This window comes from Enoplosus armatus, chromosome 8 (assembly GCF_043641665.1).
Source record: "Enoplosus armatus isolate fEnoArm2 chromosome 8, fEnoArm2.hap1, whole genome shotgun sequence".
In the NCBI taxonomy this organism is placed as follows: domain Eukaryota; kingdom Metazoa; phylum Chordata; class Actinopteri; order Centrarchiformes; family Enoplosidae; genus Enoplosus; species Enoplosus armatus.
Genome location: NC_092187.1, coordinates 23087188 through 23108352, shown reverse-complemented (window position 1 = coordinate 23108352; position 21165 = coordinate 23087188). Strand labels below are relative to the sequence as shown.

At 42.4% G+C, this 21165-nt stretch overlaps 3 protein-coding genes across 3 annotated transcripts; 2 read left to right on the top strand and 1 right to left on the bottom strand.

Moving 5' to 3' along the window:
• Positions 1-279: 279 nt before the first annotated feature.
• On the top strand, positions 280-8104 carry pmelb (premelanosome protein b). Its single transcript, XM_070910812.1, has 12 exons — positions 280-337; positions 1979-2074; positions 2378-2524; positions 3170-3298; positions 3692-3853; positions 4076-4393; positions 5432-5662; positions 6241-6378; positions 6480-6582; positions 6683-6888; positions 6993-7083; positions 7942-8104. Exons 1-12 carry the CDS (start codon positions 280-282, stop codon positions 8102-8104), a joined length of 1842 nt encoding a protein of 613 aa, XP_070766913.1.
• Positions 8105-8901: 797 nt separating this feature from the next.
• On the bottom strand, positions 8902-11702 carry LOC139289593 (tubulin alpha chain-like). Its single transcript, XM_070911230.1, has 4 exons — positions 11685-11702; positions 10298-10520; positions 10058-10206; positions 8902-9959 (listed from the first exon to the last, which is right to left on the bottom strand). Exons 1-4 carry the CDS (start codon positions 11685-11687, stop codon positions 8979-8981), a joined length of 1356 nt encoding a protein of 451 aa, XP_070767331.1. The 5' UTR covers positions 11688-11702; the 3' UTR covers positions 8902-8978.
• Positions 11703-17117: 5415 nt separating this feature from the next.
• Positions 17118-18893, top strand: LOC139288365 (tubulin alpha-1A chain). The gene is made up of 3 exons (XM_070909642.1): positions 17118-17253; positions 17340-17488; positions 17582-18893. Exons 1-3 carry the CDS (start codon positions 17133-17135, stop codon positions 18560-18562), a joined length of 1251 nt encoding a protein of 416 aa, XP_070765743.1. The 5' UTR covers positions 17118-17132; the 3' UTR covers positions 18563-18893.
• Positions 18894-21165: the final 2272 nt, after the last annotated feature.

Below are 21165 nucleotides of genomic sequence, written 5' to 3'. Positions count from 1 at the left end.
ATTTCTTATGTGATTATGTGGAGCTTTCTCTTCTGCATGTGCGACTGTAATCCCCGATACATGCTTTTACTGTAAATACACAAATCACAATCAGTCCAGGTGACCCTAAAATCTGATTGGAGGAGGAGGGTCTGTCTGTCTGCAGGGCGGCGCGAGGAAGGAGGCGTTTCTTCTCCTAATACACTATGTGAGGTCAAACAGCAGAGACTTTATAAAGCCTGTTTTCTGTTGCCTGGTGCTAACAAAAGGGATATTTCGTAAAGAGGAGGTGCATTCACAATGCGGACGTCTGTTGTTCTGTTGGTGTTGTTGGCAGCAGCTTCACACACGGTGGCAAGTAAGTATTAAAGTATATAAAATACAAATTTAAGATGTGTTCATCAGTTATCAGTTATCAGTGGAGGGAGTATTCAGATCCTTTACTGCAATATAAAAATACTCCATTACAAGTAAAAATTCTGCATTCAAAATGTCACGTAAATGTGAATAAATAATGTGTTATACTATTATATATTATTCTATTGGATTATTATTACTAATTAATGAGTAAGTAGCATTTTACTGTTGTGGCTGGTCAAGATGGAGCTCATTTTAACCCCTTTATGCACAATGTTGGGTATAACATTTTATTAGATGATCATTTGTTTTGTATTCAAAATCTTCATCTATTGTGTAAAATAAGTGAAGTGCAGTAAAAAGGACAATATTTCCCTCTGAATTGTGGTGAAGAATAAATATAAAGTATATTCTTTATCACAATTGTTCCAGTACAGTAGTTAAAGAACTTTCTTAAACCTCCATAAATTACTTTATTTTAAGACAATATTCAGTAAATTGGCATGTAGTTCAGAGTTTCTATCTATAGCTCTGTCAACCAAACCAAAAGTTTGGTTTTAGCGAGGTAACCTTTACGTTTCAATAAAGCACTAAAACCTTAAAAAATTGCTCTAAGATTTAATCGATTCTCATCAAATCAACTCACATTCTGTAAAAGTTTGGGTCTATAAGATCTGAGTCTAGTTCAACATCCAGTTTTACATTTTTTTTCCCATGACCTCTTTACTCGACCATGCATGAATGTAAGTGACACAGAACGTGACCTTTGTAAAGCAAAGCAGAGACTATTGATCTTAATCCTCTGATTCTTAAATTAAAGGATATGTTTTCAAGTCTGTCTGGCCCTGAAGAGTTGGTATGTTCCTACGTTACAGCCTTTTACTACCAAATTCCCAAACAGATGAAAACAGCATCTAAAGGACAGAGAAATACACGTCAAGACAGGCACAATTTATCATTTTGGCAGCTGATTTATTACAGAGATTATTTTATTTTTCATTTTACAATTCAGCTGTCACCATTCGCTTCCGAAAAGTTCCGCCATGTCAGATGGGAAACGTCGTGAAGTTAAACCACAGGAAGGAGGGAAAAAGGAGAGTGATTACTCTGAATAATAAGCTGAATTCATAACCACATTCAAAAGCCTGATTTAGCTGGTAATTCGCTCTGTTGTCTGCCATTATGTTTAATCCAAAATCAGCCCTGTGACTTTGTTAATCTGTGATAAAAACACACGCACTCCTGCACACACTCAGCTGAGCATCACATGAGAGGGATCGGAGGGATGAGAGAGAATTGGATTGGCAATAAAACACCCTCGTTTGGGCCTTGGTGGGCACCTTCAGTCACATTTGCCTCATTATGACATAAACGTTTATATAAAATATATGAATTTATGTAAAAGTTAATTTAAACCCAACTGGAATCTTTAACACTCGTATATGTTGCATTGTATGTTCAGCTGACCCGCTGTGACTCTCTAGACTTAGAATAACATTCATTTCAAATGTACCAATTGAACACTGTCTCTATTTCTACTATAATTAGCACCAATTTACACAGTTATTTGCAGTTTGGAAGTTATTAGGAAACTACTGGGTGTTGCACATGTATTTCAATATGTTTATTTTTGACATTTCAGAGCCCAAAAACCGCTTCACTCGCTATCCGTCATGGAACACTAAGATGTACCCAATCTGGAAAGATGGAGACCCGCGATACAAAGACTCCTGGAAAGGTACAGCTACTGAAATATTGTTGGCATAATCATAGATTATGATGTTATATGCTCATATATGCTCATATTTGGAACTTTCTCTTAGATAGTGACAGTAGAGAGCTGACAGGAAATGAGGGGAGAGAGAGATTGAGATGCATCAAAGGTCCCTCGGGACATTGTGATTACATGGTCTTGCTAAACCTCTAATCCTCTCAAAACAAAATGTCAGAATTATTTAATCAGAGGATCATTGAACATATCTGAAGGACCCGCAGACATTTTGTGTCCACTGTTCAGTGTTTTCCTGTCTTCTTCGTGCAGGTGGAAGAGTGAGTTTCAATGTAGGGAATGACTCACCAACTCTGACTGGAGCCAAAGTTACCTTCACCATTGACTTGGAGTTCCCCCACAACCAAAAGGTGCAGCCTGATGGGGACGTTGTTTGGGCTGAAGACTGCATAGTCAATGGTAACACACACACACACACACACACTCACACACAAACATTATGGTGAAATGCTATGTACATACCCTGCACAATACACACTTTACTGTATCTTTAGCCACGATAGCGGCACGGTTGTAATACCAATGTCCGTCAATCGGTTCACCACTTTAGTCCTCATGAGATAGCTCAACAACTATTGGATGGATTACCATGAAATCTGGTACAGATGTTCATGTTCCCCAGAGGATGAAACCCAAGGACTTTGGTGATCCTCTCAGGTGTCCTCTAGCGCCACCATGAGGTTGACATTTGTGTTATTTAGTGAAATGTCTCAACAAATATTAGATGGATTTAAGTTAATCACCATAAGTTTGGTACAGACATTCATGATCCCCTCAGGATGAATTGTAATAAGTTTGGTGATCTCCTGACCTATCTTCTAGCACCATCATCAGGTCAAAATCTGACTAATTCTATGATGTGTCATGCTAATATGCTAAACTTAGATGATTGACCTGGTAAACATTATAACTGTTTTGCATTGTTGTTAGCATTTAGCATTAGTTAGCATTTAGCTAAGTACAGCCTCAAACAGCTGCTAGCATGGCTGTAGACTCGTAGTATCTCAGTCTCTAACTGTCACAATGCGCTTGCTTCTTCTACAGGAACAAAGTACCATGAGTCTGAGCCAGTATACCCAACTCAGAACACAGACTGGGAGGCTGTTTTCCCTGATGGGACACCAGTTAAGAAGGACAAGAAGCCGGGCTATGTGTTTGTTTGGAAGACCTGGGGTGAGTGGAGCTGTCATCTCTTATCAAACGCCTCTAAATTATGTCTTTTCTGAGGGACACAGAGTCACTTATGGCACCTGCCATGAGCTGAAATATGACCCAGGACGGATTATGTATGAGCCTTATCATACGATCAGACATGTCACTTTGCATGTCATCCAAAAAGTGTCATATTAATAAAAGAAGAATTTTACACACTTACTCTGTAAGCTGCTTGTTGTTTATCCATCATGTGTACTCATGTTAGCATTTATATCTTCTTTTCAAGCTCTGACCCTGAACGCATCACACAAAAAGTTTTTATTATTAGATGAATTACATCAACATGATTTATAGATATTTGTAGTGAAGAGGCAGCAAAGTGAACTCAGGCTCTGGATGCTCGTTTGGCAGGTCAGTACTGGCAGGTGGCAGACGACTCCTCCTCCTCCCTGACCATCGGTACAGATGACATCCCACTGGGCTCCTACACCATGGACATCGTTATCTACCACTACCGTAGCAAGGAGAAGTTCATTCCTCTGGGATATGCCTCCACTCAGTTCTCTATCACTGGTGAGTTAGGAACTGTTTAGAAAACTAGTTTAAAAAAGCAAGACAAAATTATATTAAATTGCACACAAGAAAGCCATCTTTCTGTAATTATTTAGTTGTTAAAGTATATAATAAATCTCACAAGGGAAGGCTGAAATACATGAGCTGGGAAAAAAACTTTCCTTATTGTTGTACTATAAGCTACAAACTTTTGTTGAGATCATTATTTGGTGTTGTCCTCAGATCAAATCCCCTTCGCCGTCTCCTTGGACCAAGTGAACGACATTGTGGTCGGCGACATGCGCTTCGTCCAGAACAGGGCGATTGCCTTCACCATCACCCTCCATGACCCCAGCGAGTACCTCAGCAACGCAGACATCACCTTCAACTGGGACTTTGGGGATGAAAGTGGAGCCCTCATATCCAGAGAGTTGACGGTCACTCACACCTACATCAACTCTGGCTCATTCAAGCCTCAGGTGGTGATCCAGGCGGTCATCCCTGATAAGGCCTGCGACCCAACCAAGGCCCCTGGTCCACCTACTGATCAGAGCACCACAGGTAAGGAACAGATGCTGTAGTTACCGCACTTAACCCTGTAAAACCACAACTTCTACATTTCTATTTGTGTACAGATTAAACAAACAATTTATAACATGTTAATTAAGATTTTGTGTTTAGTGCTAACACGCTAAAGTAAGATGGTGAATATGGCAAACAATATACCTGCTTAGCTTCAGCATGTTAGCAATGTCATTGTCCCATGTTAGCATGCTAACGTTAGCATTTAGTACCGTAGTACAGCCTCTGGACAAAGCCAGGCTAGCTGTTTGCTTCCAGTCTTTATGCTAAGCTAAGCTAATCGGCTGTTGGCTCCAGCTTCATACTTAACACACAGACATGAGAGATATCGATCCTGTCATGTAACTTTTGAAAGTGACTCAAAAATTGTGATATCTTATCTAAAAAACAAACTGTGTCGAGATAGAGGAAGAGCAGTCATTGGTAGAAACTAGTACAGACACAGTTAGCTAGTAGGACCAGCATTTCTAGCAGTGGCAGTAGTCAAAGGAATAGCTGGACATTTTGGGAAGTACACTTAGTCCTATTCACTTTATTGCTGAGAGTTGGATGTGAAGATACTACTCTCATATCTGTCAATATGTAGCTACAGCTCGTTAGCCTAGCTTAGCATAAAGGCTGGAAACAAGGGGAAACAGCTAGCCTAGCTCTGTAGAAAAAAGTGTAAAAATTACATTACAGTGACTTCCTGAAGATGTCGTCACCACGAGGCCATGAGACTAGCAGAGACTGCCAAGAAATAGTCCGGCACATAAAATCCCATAACACTGTGATAAATGTCATTTTTACACTTTGGGTTTTGTACGGATTAAACAAATGAGATATAACATGTTAGTTAGTGAGCTTCAGAGGTGCTGGTAGGCACATTTTGGTAACTTTTGACAGAGTCAGGCTAGTTGTTTCCCCCTGTTTTCAGCCTTAATGCTAAACTAAGCTAGGTATATATATTCCTCAGCTCCACATATGTACAGTACATCTTAAGCACAGACCTAACTCAACAATCTTCCCTGTGTGTAGTGAAAGCTCCTGCACTGGCGACTGCTGTCCCCTTACTGGTTTCCACCAAAGCAATTGGTCTGAAAGTCAACATGGTTCCTTCGGACACCGAGGAGGACAACACTGAGGATGAGGCCTCCACTGCCTCCACTCCTCAACCTGCCCAGGAAGCACCCACCGTGGCCAAGACTCTCTCCCCCGTCAACAGTGTCATGCTAGCTGACAGTGAGGCACGGACCAGACTTGCAGGAGGTAACCTGTTTTGAATAGTTGCTTTTACATAATTGGAGTATAATTTTACCGGAAGATCACTTGTTCAATCCTCACCAGAGGTATTATGTGCAACAACAGCAATGTGTCCTGTTAAACTGCAAAATACTGACCGATTGCCAGATGAACCAGATAGGAGCATCGGCCGATTTCCTTAAATGTAAATGTGATGTAAATCTTCAAAGAAGCACTTCCATTGTGTGAAACAAACAGAGCAAGTGGACTTTGAATGAATCGCTCTATCGTGCTTCCTCGTTTGAATTCTGATTTGCATGCTGAGTGAGAGTGGTCAGCTCAAATGTTCTTACTTCATATGATTTATTCATAAATACTCAAGTAAAGTACCTTGAATTTGTACTTAAGTATAGTACTTTAGTAAATGTAATTAGTCACTTTCCACCACTGGCGAACACAAATATTCTGTTGTTCTACCAGGAGCTGTTCAGACATTCACTACTACCAACACAAATTATTTATTATTATATCAAACCATTATACCAAAATAAATAAATGATCTATTGTCAGTGTAGTACCTCCCTGCTGCTGTTCATTCTCACCAGGTGCAAAGCGAACAGTGACTCTGACAGGCCAAGCTACAGTGGTTGTAGTTGCTAAGAGGGACGCTGAAGATAAACCCTCTGATGATGACTGTGTGATATATCGTTATGGCTCCTTCTGCACTGGCATTGAGGTGTTTGGTGAGTTGCCTTTCATTAGTACTACGTTCATCAAGAAGTAAAGTGAAAAGCTTTGAGATGGTTGTGAAGTGAACGTCCTTCCCTCTTGTCTTTGTTTTCAGAGGGCATTGAAAAAGTAGAGATAGTACAGATGGACAATGCTGTGATGGCAACACCTGAAATGGACAAAAATGTTTTGGATATTACTGTTACCTGCCAGGGAAGGTGAATGCATCTGCACTTTATCAAATAATCCCTAAATTCTGTTTCCTTTAAAAGCATTTTATTGTTTATCTTGACTTACCGGAGCATCTTCTTTCTGCAGCCTTCCAAAAGAGGTGTGCAGCGTCATCCTGGATGCAGAGTGCTTGAAGCCGATTCACACGGCGTGCAACATGGTGGAGCCCTCCAAAGAGTGTCAGCTGGTATTGCGTCACTTCTTCAACGACTCTGGAGTTTACTGCATCAACGTGTCCATGGCTAATGACGTCAGTTTAGCTGCCACCAGCGCAAAAGTCAACGTCGACATAGGTACACAACATAACCACCGTGCAACAGTCCACAAATGTTGGTTGTTTGGTTCGACAACGCGGCACGTTTCTGTTTCATCCTGCTCACTGACGTCCTTGTTTCAGGTTCAGGTCTGTCCTCTCCCGGCACTATCGCCATGGTGTTGGGTGTCCTGGTACTCGTTCTAGCAGCTGGAATAGTAGCTTATTCTTACAAGTAAGATCTGACTTTCCTTGTTGATGTTAATTTCCTACTAATTATAAACAATCTGATTCATTTACTTTAAGGGATAAGTTCGGTGATATTCGATATATGTCTTGTTGTAAATGAATCCCATGAAAAGACCAAAACCAACAATTAATTTATTCAATAACAAGTGTTTCCTGTGCAGCCAAAGCCCGATATAGCTATTACCCTGCCCCACATAGATCCACTGTTGTCCGAAAATTATTAAAAACTCAGGCACTGTAGTTCATTTTGAGTCCTGCTAATGAATACTCACTAGAGCTCAAAGTGTGTATTAATCCACGGCTGAAACTAGTCCCCAACAAATGCACCACTTACTCCTGTTTGAGTAACATTTTCTAAAGACTACGGCTGTAGTGTTGCCCAGCTGTTTGAGGAAATAATCTTTTTAAAGTGTCTAGAATCAATCAAGCGACAAGCTGGTGAGCATAGGGGTGCATTTAGCAGCTAAAGAGTCCGACATTTCCCTCAGGAGTTGGTAAAGACCAAAAACAAAGCTAAAAGAGAGCGAATATTGGACTAAATAGGCCTTGAAAGGTGATATGTCAGTGTTCTTCCCACTGGCCCCAAGTGATAAAAAGTAATTTCATGCCGGTTTAAAAATGAAAGCATGTTTTCATGATATGTTTTTAAGATTAAGTCTTCTGTAGGAATGAATGGACTCAGGGCTGAGAGCCACAGATAGATTAGGAAACGTAACACACAGTTGGTTTTGGTCTTTTCATGGGATTTTGTGTAAAATAACCAAAATATAGAATATTACCAGCCGCATCTGTAAAGCACATGTAATTTAAACAACCTGTCTGGACTTTGTGCTTTACTCAACAGGCGCTTTAAGTCCTACCGTCCTTTGAAGGAGGACATGATTGTATCTGCAGGCTCGCAGCCCAGCCAGGCTCACAGCGGCTCTGGAGCCTCGATGTTCTGGACCCTTCTGAACAGACGGGGAGCTGTGGACAACTGTCCTCTGCTGCAGGACAGGCCGGTGTGAACCATCACCAGCCTCACACAACCGAATACAAAACCAAGCAACTTCTGATTTGCAAGTTACAGGCACGTGGGATGTCTTTTTATACTTTTATACAACTAAATGACAAATTCATGAGTGTGTAATATTTAGGTTTTCAATCAAAGATTTTCTGGAATTATGATATTAGCCACACTCTGATCTTTTGTATCTACTTTAAGCAAGTTGGTTATAAAAGTGTGTACTTTAATTTGGGCAAAACTGAATTTGAATGTTTTTTTTCCAATAAACTTTGCTCAAAACAGTTCTGTAGTCTTGTTTTACAGTGATTCATAACACTTGTACAGTATGACGCAGGACAGTTATTGATAAAACTGCTGCACTAACAGTGTAGGAGAGATAAGACTCCTTAACCCCCCCAAAATACTCTGGTGCTGGACTCATCCATGTTTTATAATCTACGTTTTATCCATCTATAGAATTGATTTATTCTCCCTCTATAGAATACATTAAAAATGCTCTGTGGTACAGACTTATGATATTCACAAATTCACAAATATTATACAGCTTCAGAATTCAGTCGAGACATTAACATGTTATTTTTAATACATTTAACATATATTAATCAGGTTTCCTGCATAAATCATGGACCCTAAATGGAAAAAAAACATTGGATTGCTGTTGAGGGCTCATAGTCACTTCAACGACTTTAACTAGCTTATTTAAAACTAAACTAAACTAAAGTTTATTAAAGTTTATATGTTGAATTAATAACACACAAACAAATTCACATGTCAGGAATTTTATTCTGAACAGCCAAACTGGTAATTTCAGGAATGCATTCAAGAACACATGGCAATCAATTGTTTCCTGTTTAACTAGTGCCTTCATGTCCTGTTCAATACTCCTCTCCCTCCTCTTCTCCCTCACCCTCAATGGAGTCGACTCCAACCTCCTCATAATCCTTCTCCAGAGCGGCCATGTCCTCTCTGGCCTCAGAGAACTCTCCCTCCTCCATACCCTCACCCACATACCAGTGAACAAAGGCACGCTTAGCGTACATCAGATCGAACTTGTGGTCGAGCCGAGCCCAGGCCTCTGCAATAGCAGTGGTGTTGCTCAGCATGCACACGGCCCTCTGGACCTTGGCCAGGTCTCCACCAGGAACTACGGTGGGTGGCTGGTAGTTGATGCCAACCTTGAAACCAGTGGGACACCAGTCCACAAACTGGATGGTGCGCTTGGTCTTGATGCTGGCAATGGCAGCATTCACATCTTTGGGCACCACATCACCACGGAACAAAAGGCAACAAGCCATGTACTTGCCGTGGCGAGGGTCACATTTTACCAACTGATTGGCCGGCTCAAAGCAGGAGTTGGTGATTTCTGACACTGAGAGCTGCTCATGGTAAGCCTTCTCAGCAGAGATAACAGGGGCATAGGTGGCCAGAGGGAAGTGGATACGGGGATATGGCACCAAGTTGGTCTGGAACTCTGTCAGATCAACATTGAGGGCACCATCGAAACGAAGGGAGGCAGTGATGGAGGACACAATCTGACTGATCAACCTGTTCAGGTTGGTGTAGGAGGGACGCTCGATATCGAGGTTCCTACGGCAGATATCATAGATGGCCTCGTTATCTACCATGAAGGCACAGTCAGAGTGCTCCAGGGTGGTGTGGGTGGTCAGGATGGAGTTGTAGGGCTCCACCACAGCGGTGGACACCTGGGGAGCTGGGTAGATGGAGAACTCCAGCTTGGACTTCTTGCCGTAGTCGACGGACAGACGCTCCATCAGCAGGGAGGTGAAACCAGAGCCGGTGCCACCTCCGAAGCTGTGGAAAACCAGGAAGCCCTGAAGGCCAGTACACTGGTCAGCCTGAGGACAGAGAGGGAGAGACAGAGATCACATATGAGATACAGTTACATCATTTCATTTGATATTTTGAATCAAAATCCTGATTTCAAGTTACCCACCAGTTTGCGGATCCTGTCCAGCACCAGGTCAATGATCTCTTTGCCGATGGTGTAGTGTCCACGGGCGTAGTTGTTGGCAGCATCCTCCTTGCCAGTGATCAGTTGCTCAGGGTGGAACAGCTGGCGGTAGGTGCCAGTGCGCACCTCATCTGAAGATACAGATTCAATGAGCAATGACTTGAGCGTTTGACTTGATGAAATCAAGAGGCAACTTTGGCATCTATATCTAATGAGAGTTACCGATGACAGTGGGCTCCAGGTCCACAAAAACTGCCCTGGGGACGTGCTTCCCAGCTCCAGTTTCACTGAAGAAGGTGTTGAAGGAATCGTCTCCTCCTCCAAGAGTCTTGTCACTGGGCATCTGTCCGTCCGGCTGGATCCCATGTTCAAGGCAGTAAAGCTCCCAGCAGGCATTGCCAATCTGGACACCAGCCTGACCGACGTGGATGGAGATACACTCACGCTGCGGAAGGAGAAAACAGGGAGGTTATTTACCTGTTTGTATATAGTTTCAATTTCCGTTAGTTCTGACACAGCTGGCTTTTACATGAAATAATTGTAAAATAACAATAATTGTAACATAAATGCATCTTGAAATTGGTAACATTCAGTTGCTCCCCCTATCTGAGATCAACAAGCAGTACAGCAGGAGGCACCTCCCTGCACCACAATCTGCAGGGGACAGAGATGCCTGACAGCAGCCCCCACCGAGGCAGGACGCTGCTATCGTCTTTCCTCCAGTCTTTTTTGTCCTCTTGTCTTTTCACCCCACACTCTCCCTCTGCCTTTGCAAGCATAAGCACGAATGCAAATTCCTTTGCGCGTGCACGTGAATCTGGAATATTCCACTTGCTCTCGTGCCTTGAGGACGCACAATCACAGCGGACGCTCTGGAAATATCTGCCCAATCACCACTGTGTCATTTGAGATCACAGAAATCTGCATGCAATCTAAATGAAATGATCAGTTTGGATGAAATCAATTGAGAGATGGCTGATTATTTAAAGGAACCATTTATATTTCATTGTCATGTTTAAAACAGAAGCTTTGTGTTGCATCATTTATGATGTTTTAATCATGGATGAGATTAAAAATAGATTTGCTGCTGTATCCTATGAATTAAAAATGATAGCTGCAATCTAATGTCTCCATCCACCCCCACCCAACCTGCCCCTCCCAGCGTTGGAACAGGGTAGGGCTTTTGTAAGGTGTCTTATTTTAGCATATTGACACATTAAATTAGACCAAAATAAAAATATAAAGACAAATAATGCTGCTGCTGCTGGTTTATAGAGAAACCCAGATGGATCCTCCTGACTGCCTGGTACTGAAGCCTGAATGCAGAAAGCCAGTGTATTGTTCTCATCTCCACACAATGGCAATCACACCGTGCCACTGCTGCAGATCAGTCTGTGCATCAACATCATTCCACTTTCATCCCTGCATGACCGCAATAATGTTAAAATGACGCCATGGCTGTAAAGCGCGTGAGAACGCGGAGAGGGTTAACCGGAGATAGAAACTCCTTGACGACGTTGTGTCATTAACAACCGAGACGCTGCATCACCTTCATCTCTACCTCGCAAAAATGTCTCCGACAGACGGATGAGAAAGAGAAAGGACTTACCATGTTTTCGTCTGAGGTTGAAAGAGGGAGAAGAGAAACGAGAAAATGTGAAGAAAAAAAAAACTTTTGCGTCGCGTGTTGTACCCAACGGGGTCGATGCAACAACTGCTGAATGGGAGGGCGGTGCAAGCAGATTTATACAGGCAGGGTCGGGGGTTTGCTCCTGTGCACTGTGGAAAAAAAAGACTTTACTACCACCATTTGGCAGTGCTGTTTAAACCAAGCTGTTCCGTATTTTTGGACTCAAATTTGAGCAGAATTATTATTGTTGAACCTGCTCTTAAAGTGCTTTGCAATTAGATAAATATTACTGGATGGTTGGGTTTTTATTTTGGATGTGATTAAGAACATGAATATTGTGAATATATGTGATGGGCCTTGTTGGTCATTCTCAGTGAATAAAGGGCCGGCACAAACAAAGCTAATTTATTATGCGTTCAGAGGAGTTAGCAAAGACTGCATAGATCTATTAGGTGTGGCAAACTGTGAATCAATGTGACACTGTCCCATTTGTGAGCTAGCCATATCCTGGTGTATATAAGCAAATTCTGTATACAAATCTGTGACTCTTCTTTGCAAGAACTCAATGCACCTGATGCACGATACATGATGCAAAATGGCTGAATGCTTCTGCTGCACAAGATGCTTCCATCTCACTGGAGCTGGTATCAGCTGGGCGTCCATGTTGCTGAGGCCTGCCATGGTATCCACCCGGCATGCCAGCTCTCCTCCCTCTTTGTCCCAGATTCTCTGCAATGATGTCATTCAGTGGGCTGATCACGTGGCTGCACGTCTGCCTCTCTCTGTGTGCCTCTGCTGTTCAGCTGGACTGACGTTAGGGTGTGCTTCCTCTGGTTCTGTCTTGTTTGAGGAACTGAAACTGCCTGAATTGCAGTTTATGTGACATTATGGTTGAACTAAGGCACTTGATATGTGCATTGGCTACGGTCCTTCTTCACAGTTTGGGTCCTGCAGGAACAACATTAAATCCTTTAAGCTGTTTTGAATCCTGCAAGGAATGACAGCCATGTGAAAAGAGGCTTGCATAGTGCTTCTAACATAATCAGCGCCTTCCAAGTCTACTACAAGCCTGGAATAACTCCTCAATGCAGTATGAACCCAAAACTTTTTTGTTACCCACCTTAATGTGGGAGTTATCATCATGTATGCAGCAGGGAAGTGAGGATGTATTATTTACAACCAGCTTTCTGTGGTTGCTATACTCAATAACTGCAGGGGATGAAAGAGAAGGACAGGAAGCAGTCATGGCTCCCAGCCAGGACTTCTTGAGAGAACATTCTCCACTCCACTCCCCTTCCTCCTCCCCCTCCTCCTCCCCAGCAGCTGTGAGACAGGGAGGGTCTGAGCAGCTGCACACCAAGAGGAGAGAGGGAGGATGGGAATGCTGGAGAGATGGGAGTGGTCCTCCATTTCATGAAACTGACCGCACTGCATCCTGCAAAGAGAGAATATGATACCCAGTGACAAGGCATGTTTTCCATCTGTCACAGCAGAGTCCATGTGTTCAAAGTCTTAATGCAGGTACAGTCAGACAAACTGGGCCATCAGATCAAAGAAGAAGGTTTTGGTGTCCTTATTTATACAGTATATATGATATATTCTGGTTGACTGGTGTGAGGCTGCAAGGGTGGGGCAGAACCTCACTGGGATACTGTTCTGGAGATCCAGTTAGTGGCCTGACATAATAATACTGACATATGTTTTGGTCAAAATACAGTAGACGTTAGAACATGGACACACAGACATGAACACACATACATAGAATAGATGATCAGTTAAGCCATTTGTTAATAGATCTAGATGTGATAATTGATCAGCAAGTATTATATCATGCAGTTGAGGAATGTAGCTGAGTACTGTACTCAAGTACTGTACTGTACAGTTTGAGGTACTTGAGTATTTCTATTTTATGCTACTTTATACTTTATTGTACTTTTTACTTCACTACATCTATTTGATACTTTGGTTACTAGTTAGAAGACTTAGATCACAAGTTAAGGTTAAACTACCAAGCAGTAGCTTAAGTAATAAAGTAATTATAATTAGCTCCACCTTTACCAGCGGCAGCATTAAAGTAATGAAGTTATAATCCAATAATATAATATGACTCTGAAATGAGCCATTCTGCATGATGAATACTTTTGGTACTTTCAGTATATTTTGATGCTAATACCTTTGTAGTTTCACTTAAGTAAAGTTTCGAACGCAGGACTTTTACTTGTAACAGAGTATATCTGCATTATTGCTACTTTTACTTAAGTAAATGGTCGGAGTACTTCTTCCACCAGTGTGTATCATTAAGTATAGTGGCAGGAGGAAATAGACAGAAATAGAGAAAGAAGGAGACTGGAAAGAGGTGTGGAGGAAAAGGAAATAGCACATTATCAACCAGCAGAAACAAGGATAAAAGAGGCAACTGAGGAACAGAGGGAGACGTAACTGCAACACACACATGAAAGCAATGTGTTGATTCGATGGCATCCAAAAGGACTGTGTTTGTGGCTGCAGGTAGCCAACTGCTGCCGTCACTATATATCAGCTTCTCTTGACTTTGCATCTTGAAATCAGGGTTATTTTAAGCGGCTACACGCTCTTCAAAGAGGTGTCATTTCTGCCTCTGGGACAACTGTTGTTACAGAGGTTCCTTTGTTGTTAGCAACCAAGCCGCTTAACTGGACTGTTAGTTTGCTGAATAACAATTTATGGGCTTTCTCACTGAAGGTTGAATGTTTCAGACAGACACAGAGCTGCTACATTCACCCACTAACATTACTGTCTCCAGAAAGAATGAGCTTTTATGTGAACAACAACTGCCTTGATGAAATGTGTGAACAAAAGAGCTGGCCCACACTGATGCCATGCAGAGGCCACACCCCATCATCCTCCTGACAATTACATTTTTCTTTTGGTCATCAGTTTTATAAGAGGAGGGCACATGCACTTGTAGGCCAGAGCAGACACAGGACATCAGGGTGAAAGATTTTGGAAAAGAGGTGGCTGAGGCGCCTCACATCCCCCCACAGAGGCAGCTGCACTGCAGCCCATTAATGCTGCCATTTAAGCTGGGTCACGTGACTACCAGATAAAGGCGGTCTATGTGGATACTAGGCTGTATCCAGGCAACTCCGTTATTCATTTCCTAGCAACGGTTAAATCTTGGGAGGGGGGCTGGGGGTTGGGCGCCTGTGGATCTCTGTGGCCTACATGTCCCTCATCTATGACAGGGCAGTTTGGCCTCTTTTATCTGGGACAGACTGAAAATATAATCAGAATACTGGAAATAAAATCAACTGCTTCTACTGCTCAATAAAATCCACAGCCATCACGTAAACATATAATATGTAATCTAATATGCAGAATGCTCAACAAACTGCATGATGTATTACAGGTATCACAGGAGGCTAGAGAGGACACATAAAGTGTGCCTAAAATATAACAAATCTACCTGGAAAATAGGTTTCAAACTACTATTTGCATAAACTGCAGACGTATATTTCTTGATATTGTCTTTAGGCTGAATGACACATTATAGCAGCATCCCAATTATTGTGGAAGCTTATGCAGTGTGGAAGGCATGCATGAGTGTACAATTTAGGCAAATGGTTACCCAGAAGTGCCAAGATTTGTGGGAAGATGACTGATGAAGAGTTGCCTGAGTAATTTAGTACTGGCAGGTGTTCTATATGTGTATGATATAAGATGCCTACTAAGATCAAAGAAGCAGTTAGTCTGACTGTTGACAAGTTGCAGGCTCGTTCAACTCTATGACTGTTGTTTGGATTCTGTCGTTGTTAATGTGGAACTGCATACAAGCTGTTTACTGTGCGGTGGACTAGAACCAGCGTGCGGGAAAATTACACAGCACTTTCCTCACAATTAGAGGCGCCATGCTTGTTGCGGCACAATAACCGGAGGATGTCGGGACTCGGGTGGGGTCTGGGAGGAGGTCTTTATAGCGAGAGGGGCGCTCATCCAATAGAAAGCCGCGGACAGCTTCGGGACCTCAGACTGACAGGGAATTGACCAATAACGGCGTAGCGGCCACCGGCGCCGGTGCTGCACTTGCATATATACCTCTGTCCATCCTCATGTGCGCCATTATCTCTTACATCGACCCCATAACTGTCGAATTGTAAGACTCTCTGTCAAGGAGCTTCTGCAACCCTCTACTACAACAAAATGGTAAGAACTTTTATGAAGTTTGATTAATATGCATATTTGAGGTGTGTACATCTTGCTTCCACTTTTTAGGAATCTGACTTGAGGGTGTCACGAGGAGAGGAGGGTATCAAAAAGACGATTAAAGTCACTTCAGCGGTCTTAAATAAGTACATTTTGGTTTTAAATGTGGTTATAATCTGAGGTTTGGTGCGGGGAGATGCTCTGGTCCAGTGAGTAAGTTCCGCGGCGGGCAGACTGAACACAAGATGTTTTCATGAGATTGCAGTGTGGACAGGATGAATAGTGTTAACCAGGCTTCAGTCCAGCCGTCGCCTCTGCGGTGCTTCACTCTCTCCCTCGGCATGACTAAGCCCCGGTCAGCGCTGCCCTGTAGCGTTAATTCAATCTACGGGCAGGGAGGATGCGCGTAAGTGGTACCCGCCTTCAGATGTCCCACACTCAAGAGAAACCCTACCCGTGGGGGAAGTGGATGAAATGCACTGTTAGCATGGCCCAAGTCATTAAATATTCATGCTAGCTAGCTGATGGACACTGCTGAGTTGTCCTCCTGGTAGCTGCTGCGCGGAGGCAGAAGTCAGGAGTAACAACATCCTCTGTTGTTTTAACGTTAACGAGCTTCACCTATTTTACACTCTCTATGGCCGGACTGAGCCTTTTCTCAACATGTCGGGGGGGGGTTTAAGTTTAACATTGTACGTTTTTACACGAATTTTAACAAACGTCATCTGTTGCCACAGTGACGGGCTTGTCGCATAGCAACGTAGTTCCAGACATGATGAGGTGCGCCAGACACGAGCCTGTCATTGATTGGTGGTGTTTATCAATTTAAATTTCTATTGCCAACAAAACTGAAGAACTGTTAAATGATATATACTTTCAGCAACAGACATTTTCTCCATAATACAGGCTTAATATGTATTTTAGATTATATCAAATTTCAATCAAAAAGCCCACTTCGTCATTAAGTACAACTCATAATAAGCCTGTTTGATTTATAAATGATGAAAAAGCTCAAAACAATTAAACTGAAATAATATTTTTCAGTGTATAATATGTATATACATATATATGTTTTATTTTCCACTGTGACAGGTCTAAATAGATACAGGTGAATGACCTCTCTTGTGTTTTTTCTTTCCACAGCGTGAGTGTATCTCCATCCACGTTGGTCAGGCTGGTGTCCAGATCGGCAATGCCTGCTGGGAGCTTTACTGCCTTGAACATGGGATCCAGCCGGACGGACAGATGCCCAGTGACAAGACCATTGGAGGGGGAGATGATTCCTTCAACACCTTCTTCAGTGAGACTGGAGCTGGAAAGCACGTCCCCAGGGCCGTTTTTGTGGACCTGGAGCCCACTGTCATCGGTAAGTGTCATCTCGTCTGGCTGAACATTAATTTTGGCAAATGAAAGTGAAATATCTAATTGGTAAACCTGCTTTTGTCTCCTTAGATGAGGTGCGCTCTGGCACCTACCGCCAGCTGTTCCACCCTGAGCAGCTGATCACTGGCAAGGAGGATGCTGCCAACAACTACGCCCGTGGACACTACACCATCGGCAAAGAGATCATTGACCTGGTGCTGGACAGGATCCGCAAACTGGTGGGTAACTTGAAATCAGGATTTTGATTCAAAATATGAAATGATGTAACTGTATCTCATATGTGACCTCTGTCTCTCCCTCTCTGTCCTCAGGCTGACCAGTGCACTGGCCTTCAGGGCTTCCTGGTTTTCCACAGCTTCGGAGGTGGCACCGGCTCTGGTTTCACCTCCCTGCTGATGGAGCGTCTGTCCGTCGACTACGGCAAGAAGTCCAAGCTGGAGTTCTCCATCTACCCAGCTCCCCAGGTGTCCACCGCTGTGGTGGAGCCCTACAACTCCATCCTGACCACCCACACCACCCTGGAGCACTCTGACTGTGCCTTCATGGTAGATAACGAGGCCATCTACGATATCTGCCGTAGGAACCTCGATATCGAGCGTCCCTCCTACACCAACCTGAACAGGCTAATTGGCCAGATTGTGTCCTCCATCACTGCCTCCCTTCGTTTCGATGGTGCCCTCAATGTTGATCTGACAGAGTTCCAGACCAACTTGGTGCCATATCCCCGTATCCACTTCCCTCTGGCCACCTATGCCCCTGTTATCTCTGCTGAGAAGGCTTACCATGAGCAGCTCTCGGTGTCAGAAATCACAAACGCCTGCTTTGAGCCGGCCAATCAGATGGTGAAATGTGACCCTCGCCACGGCAAGTACATGGCTTGTTGCCTTTTGTATCGTGGTGATGTGGTGCCCAAAGATGTGAATGCTGCCATTGCCACCATCAAGACCAAGCGCACCATCCAGTTTGTGGACTGGTGTCCCACTGGTTTCAAGGTTGGCATCAACTACCAGCCGCCCACCGTAGTTCCTGGTGGAGACCTGGCCAAGGTCCAGAGGGCCGTGTGCATGCTGAGCAACACCACTGCTATTGCAGAGGCCTGGGCTCGGCTCGACCACAAGTTCGATCTGATGTACGCTAAGCGTGCCTTTGTTCACTGGTATGTGGGTGAGGGTATGGAGGAGGGAGAGTTCTCTGAGGCCAGAGAGGACATGGCCGCTCTGGAGAAGGATTATGAGGAGGTTGGAGTCGACTCCATTGAGGGTGAGGGAGAAGAGGAGGGAGAGGAGTATTAAAAGGGACATAAAGGCACTAGTTAAACAGGAAACAATTCTTAAATACATTCCAAAAAGAAATGTTTGTCTATTAATTACCGGTTTGGCTGTTCAGAATAAAACAACTGAAAATGTCAGTTTGGATGTTAAGTTCCTGTGATATGACACAACCAGGATGGAAGTAGGTTGGAGTTTACTCTTTCAAGGGTGAGGAAGAGGAGTATTAAAAGGGACTTAAAGCACTAGTTAAACAGGAAACAATTGCTTCAAATTTGCATTCCAAAAATAAATGTTTGTCTATCAAATGTTAGTTTGGCTATGTTCAGACTAAGGAATCCAAAAAATGTCTGTTTTGCCCTGTCCTAAATAAATTTCCTGTAACGTGTGAAGTTGTCTGTGTTGTTAATATAATGACATAATGTAATTTAAGAATGAAAAATAACCTCTCGTCAGGAGTGATTAGTCTTCCAAAATCTAATTCTGAATCCTGGATCATGTTATGTAATCCTAAGGACGTACATTTAGTTTCAGTACACCAGTAAACATGCATAGTGTACATACAGAACCTGCATTCTGCTTCTTTGAAATGAGGGTTATAGTTCGTAGTTAAAGCTATGTTCAGCATATTTGAAATATGGCTGCCCTCTACAGATTCACAGTACTTTTTTCAGTTATGATCTTTGATTTATAAAGAAAACTACGCTCTGTAGTTGACATAAACCTAAGATTTTGACTCGTGGCCAATTATACACGTCTGCATATGTTCGTAAGTCAACCTTTATAAAAACAAATTGTATGAATGTTATTGCTGCAGAGCTCCTAAATGTATCCTAAACCTAATGACTAAGCCTTAATCTGTGGGTTTTATATTAGGTCACTGTGTATGACCCTAATGACACTATGTGGTGATTTAAATGACATCATGTAAGACTGCTATGAGTTAATGCATCAGTATCAGCCAAATACATGAACTGAGAGGAGGCTGCCACTCAAAGCTCTAGAATGAATCTTCAGAAGATAAGAACATTCGATCTTTTAAAATCATTTTCTTGAATGAAACAAGTCTCCTAAAGCTGTGTAGGTTCAGGGGAGAATCAGAGAGGTTCTGGTTGGCTCAGAGCTGAACCATTTTGGGTAAGTTTCCAGCTGCTTTATTCGGTCATCACACCATCTCAGGACCCACCAGCATCCATCCTGAACAGAGACAGAAAATGTAAGCTAAATAAATAAGAAAAGGATGTATCTCTAACTGTTTAATATTGGGTTTTTCCTTATTTATCCTCGTAACGTAAACCCATTGACCTTGTGACCCTATGGTTTAGATATGAGCGGTAGTTGACAGTCACTATTAGGTGAACAATCTAAAAAAAGAAAATGTATATTTTTAAGTAATATTCTGAATTAATTAAGTTTCTATACGATTGAAAATGACAGAATGGGTGGACTTTAAACTCTGCAGGTGGGTTTATTCTCCTCTACATCTATTTGGCTACAACTTAACCAACAAGTAATTTCATTGTGCAGCCCTGTGTTGTAGCATTACTAATAAATGTACCTTGAACCTTGGTTATTATGTAAGATATAAGAGGCATTTGTACTGTATTTGCAGCCTGCCACTGACCAGGTCATAACATTCATGTGGTTTCTATTCCCCACAGAAAGGAAACCCTGTTAATCCCCCTGGACAGCACACTGTATGAGCACACAATTTGTTTGATTTGGAAATACAATTTTTATTACTGCATGGCCCTATAGGAGTTATGATGCAGATTTTAGTTTTGGTTATGTAAACATAACTTGAAACCCAAAGTGGTCCGGTGGTTTCATTGCACAAGAGAAATTTGTTAACCATCAAACTTAGATTGCAGAGATGGTAATTTAGTCAGAATATCACTAAAGTAAATGAGATTTACAATAGATCTTTCATTCATTTATGACAATAGCATTTATAAAGTAGCTGGATTAGCTACAGCGTAGTATGGTGGCCTTAGACAAAACACAAGCAAATGAAAAAAAAAGATCTTCAACAATTTGACAACACTCGTGGAGCATTTAGAAAAGAAATGCTGCAAAGACAGAAAACACAACAGATACATAAACACACCCAAATACAGAAAACACGACCGTGCTGAGCTTTCAGGGCCACCGTAGTCTAGGCCTGTGCAGTATGAACTTGGAGGGTCTCCTCCTGATTTAGCAGGTTGGACAATGTGCTGGTTTACCTTGTAGGCCTACCGTCTTTACCATCATCAGAATAGCTCTGCCCTGATAAGACCAGCAAAAAGCAGTAACCATAAAAGCAACTAGCCTTAGTTGGTGTATTTTTACGTGGTTCCACATGCCGTTTTCACAGAGTTTTAAATTTCAGCCCAACCAACGATGCTATTTGAAATGTGGTATAAAATGTGTCAGCGACCTTTATTTTAACCAGGTAAGTTCCAGTGAGGCTGGAAACATCTTTAGCATAAAATGTTGCAAACAAAACAATACAAAATCAGATAATAATACTAGCATAAGGTTAAAAAAGGCAGGCAACAAATAGACACAATTAAGAAAGTTTGTAATTTAAATTTGCCAGAGATAGATCATCAATGTCATTTTTCTTTTTTTCTTTTTTTTTGCAT

What these genes read in the sequence shown, in the direction of transcription:
- pmelb (XM_070910812.1), top strand. Translation starts at nt 280, where the DNA reads ATGCGGACGTCTGTTGTTCTGTTGGTGTTGTTGGCAGCAGCTTCACAC. An exon ending in ACGGACCAGACTTGCAGGAG is followed by an intron (nt 5,663 to 6,240) that starts GTAACCTGTTTT and finishes CATTCTCACCAG; the next exon opens with GTGCAAAGCGAACAGTGACT. An exon ending in ATAGTAGCTTATTCTTACAA is followed by an intron (nt 7,084 to 7,941) that starts GTAAGATCTGAC and finishes TTTACTCAACAG; the next exon opens with GCGCTTTAAGTCCTACCGTC.
- LOC139289593 (XM_070911230.1), bottom strand. An exon ending in CCTGGAGCCCACTGTCATCG is followed by an intron (nt 10,207 to 10,297) that starts GTAACTCTCATT and finishes CTGTATCTTCAG; the next exon opens with ATGAGGTGCGCACTGGCACC. An exon ending in TGGACAGGATCCGCAAACTG is followed by an intron (nt 9,960 to 10,057) that starts GTGGGTAACTTG and finishes CTCTGTCCTCAG; the next exon opens with GCTGACCAGTGTACTGGCCT.
- LOC139288365 (XM_070909642.1), top strand. Translation starts at nt 17,133, where the DNA reads ATGCCCAGTGACAAGACCATTGGAGGGGGAGATGATTCCTTCAACACC. An exon ending in CCTGGAGCCCACTGTCATCG is followed by an intron (nt 17,254 to 17,339) that starts GTAAGTGTCATC and finishes TTGTCTCCTTAG; the next exon opens with ATGAGGTGCGCTCTGGCACC. An exon ending in TGGACAGGATCCGCAAACTG is followed by an intron (nt 17,489 to 17,581) that starts GTGGGTAACTTG and finishes CTCTGTCCTCAG; the next exon opens with GCTGACCAGTGCACTGGCCT.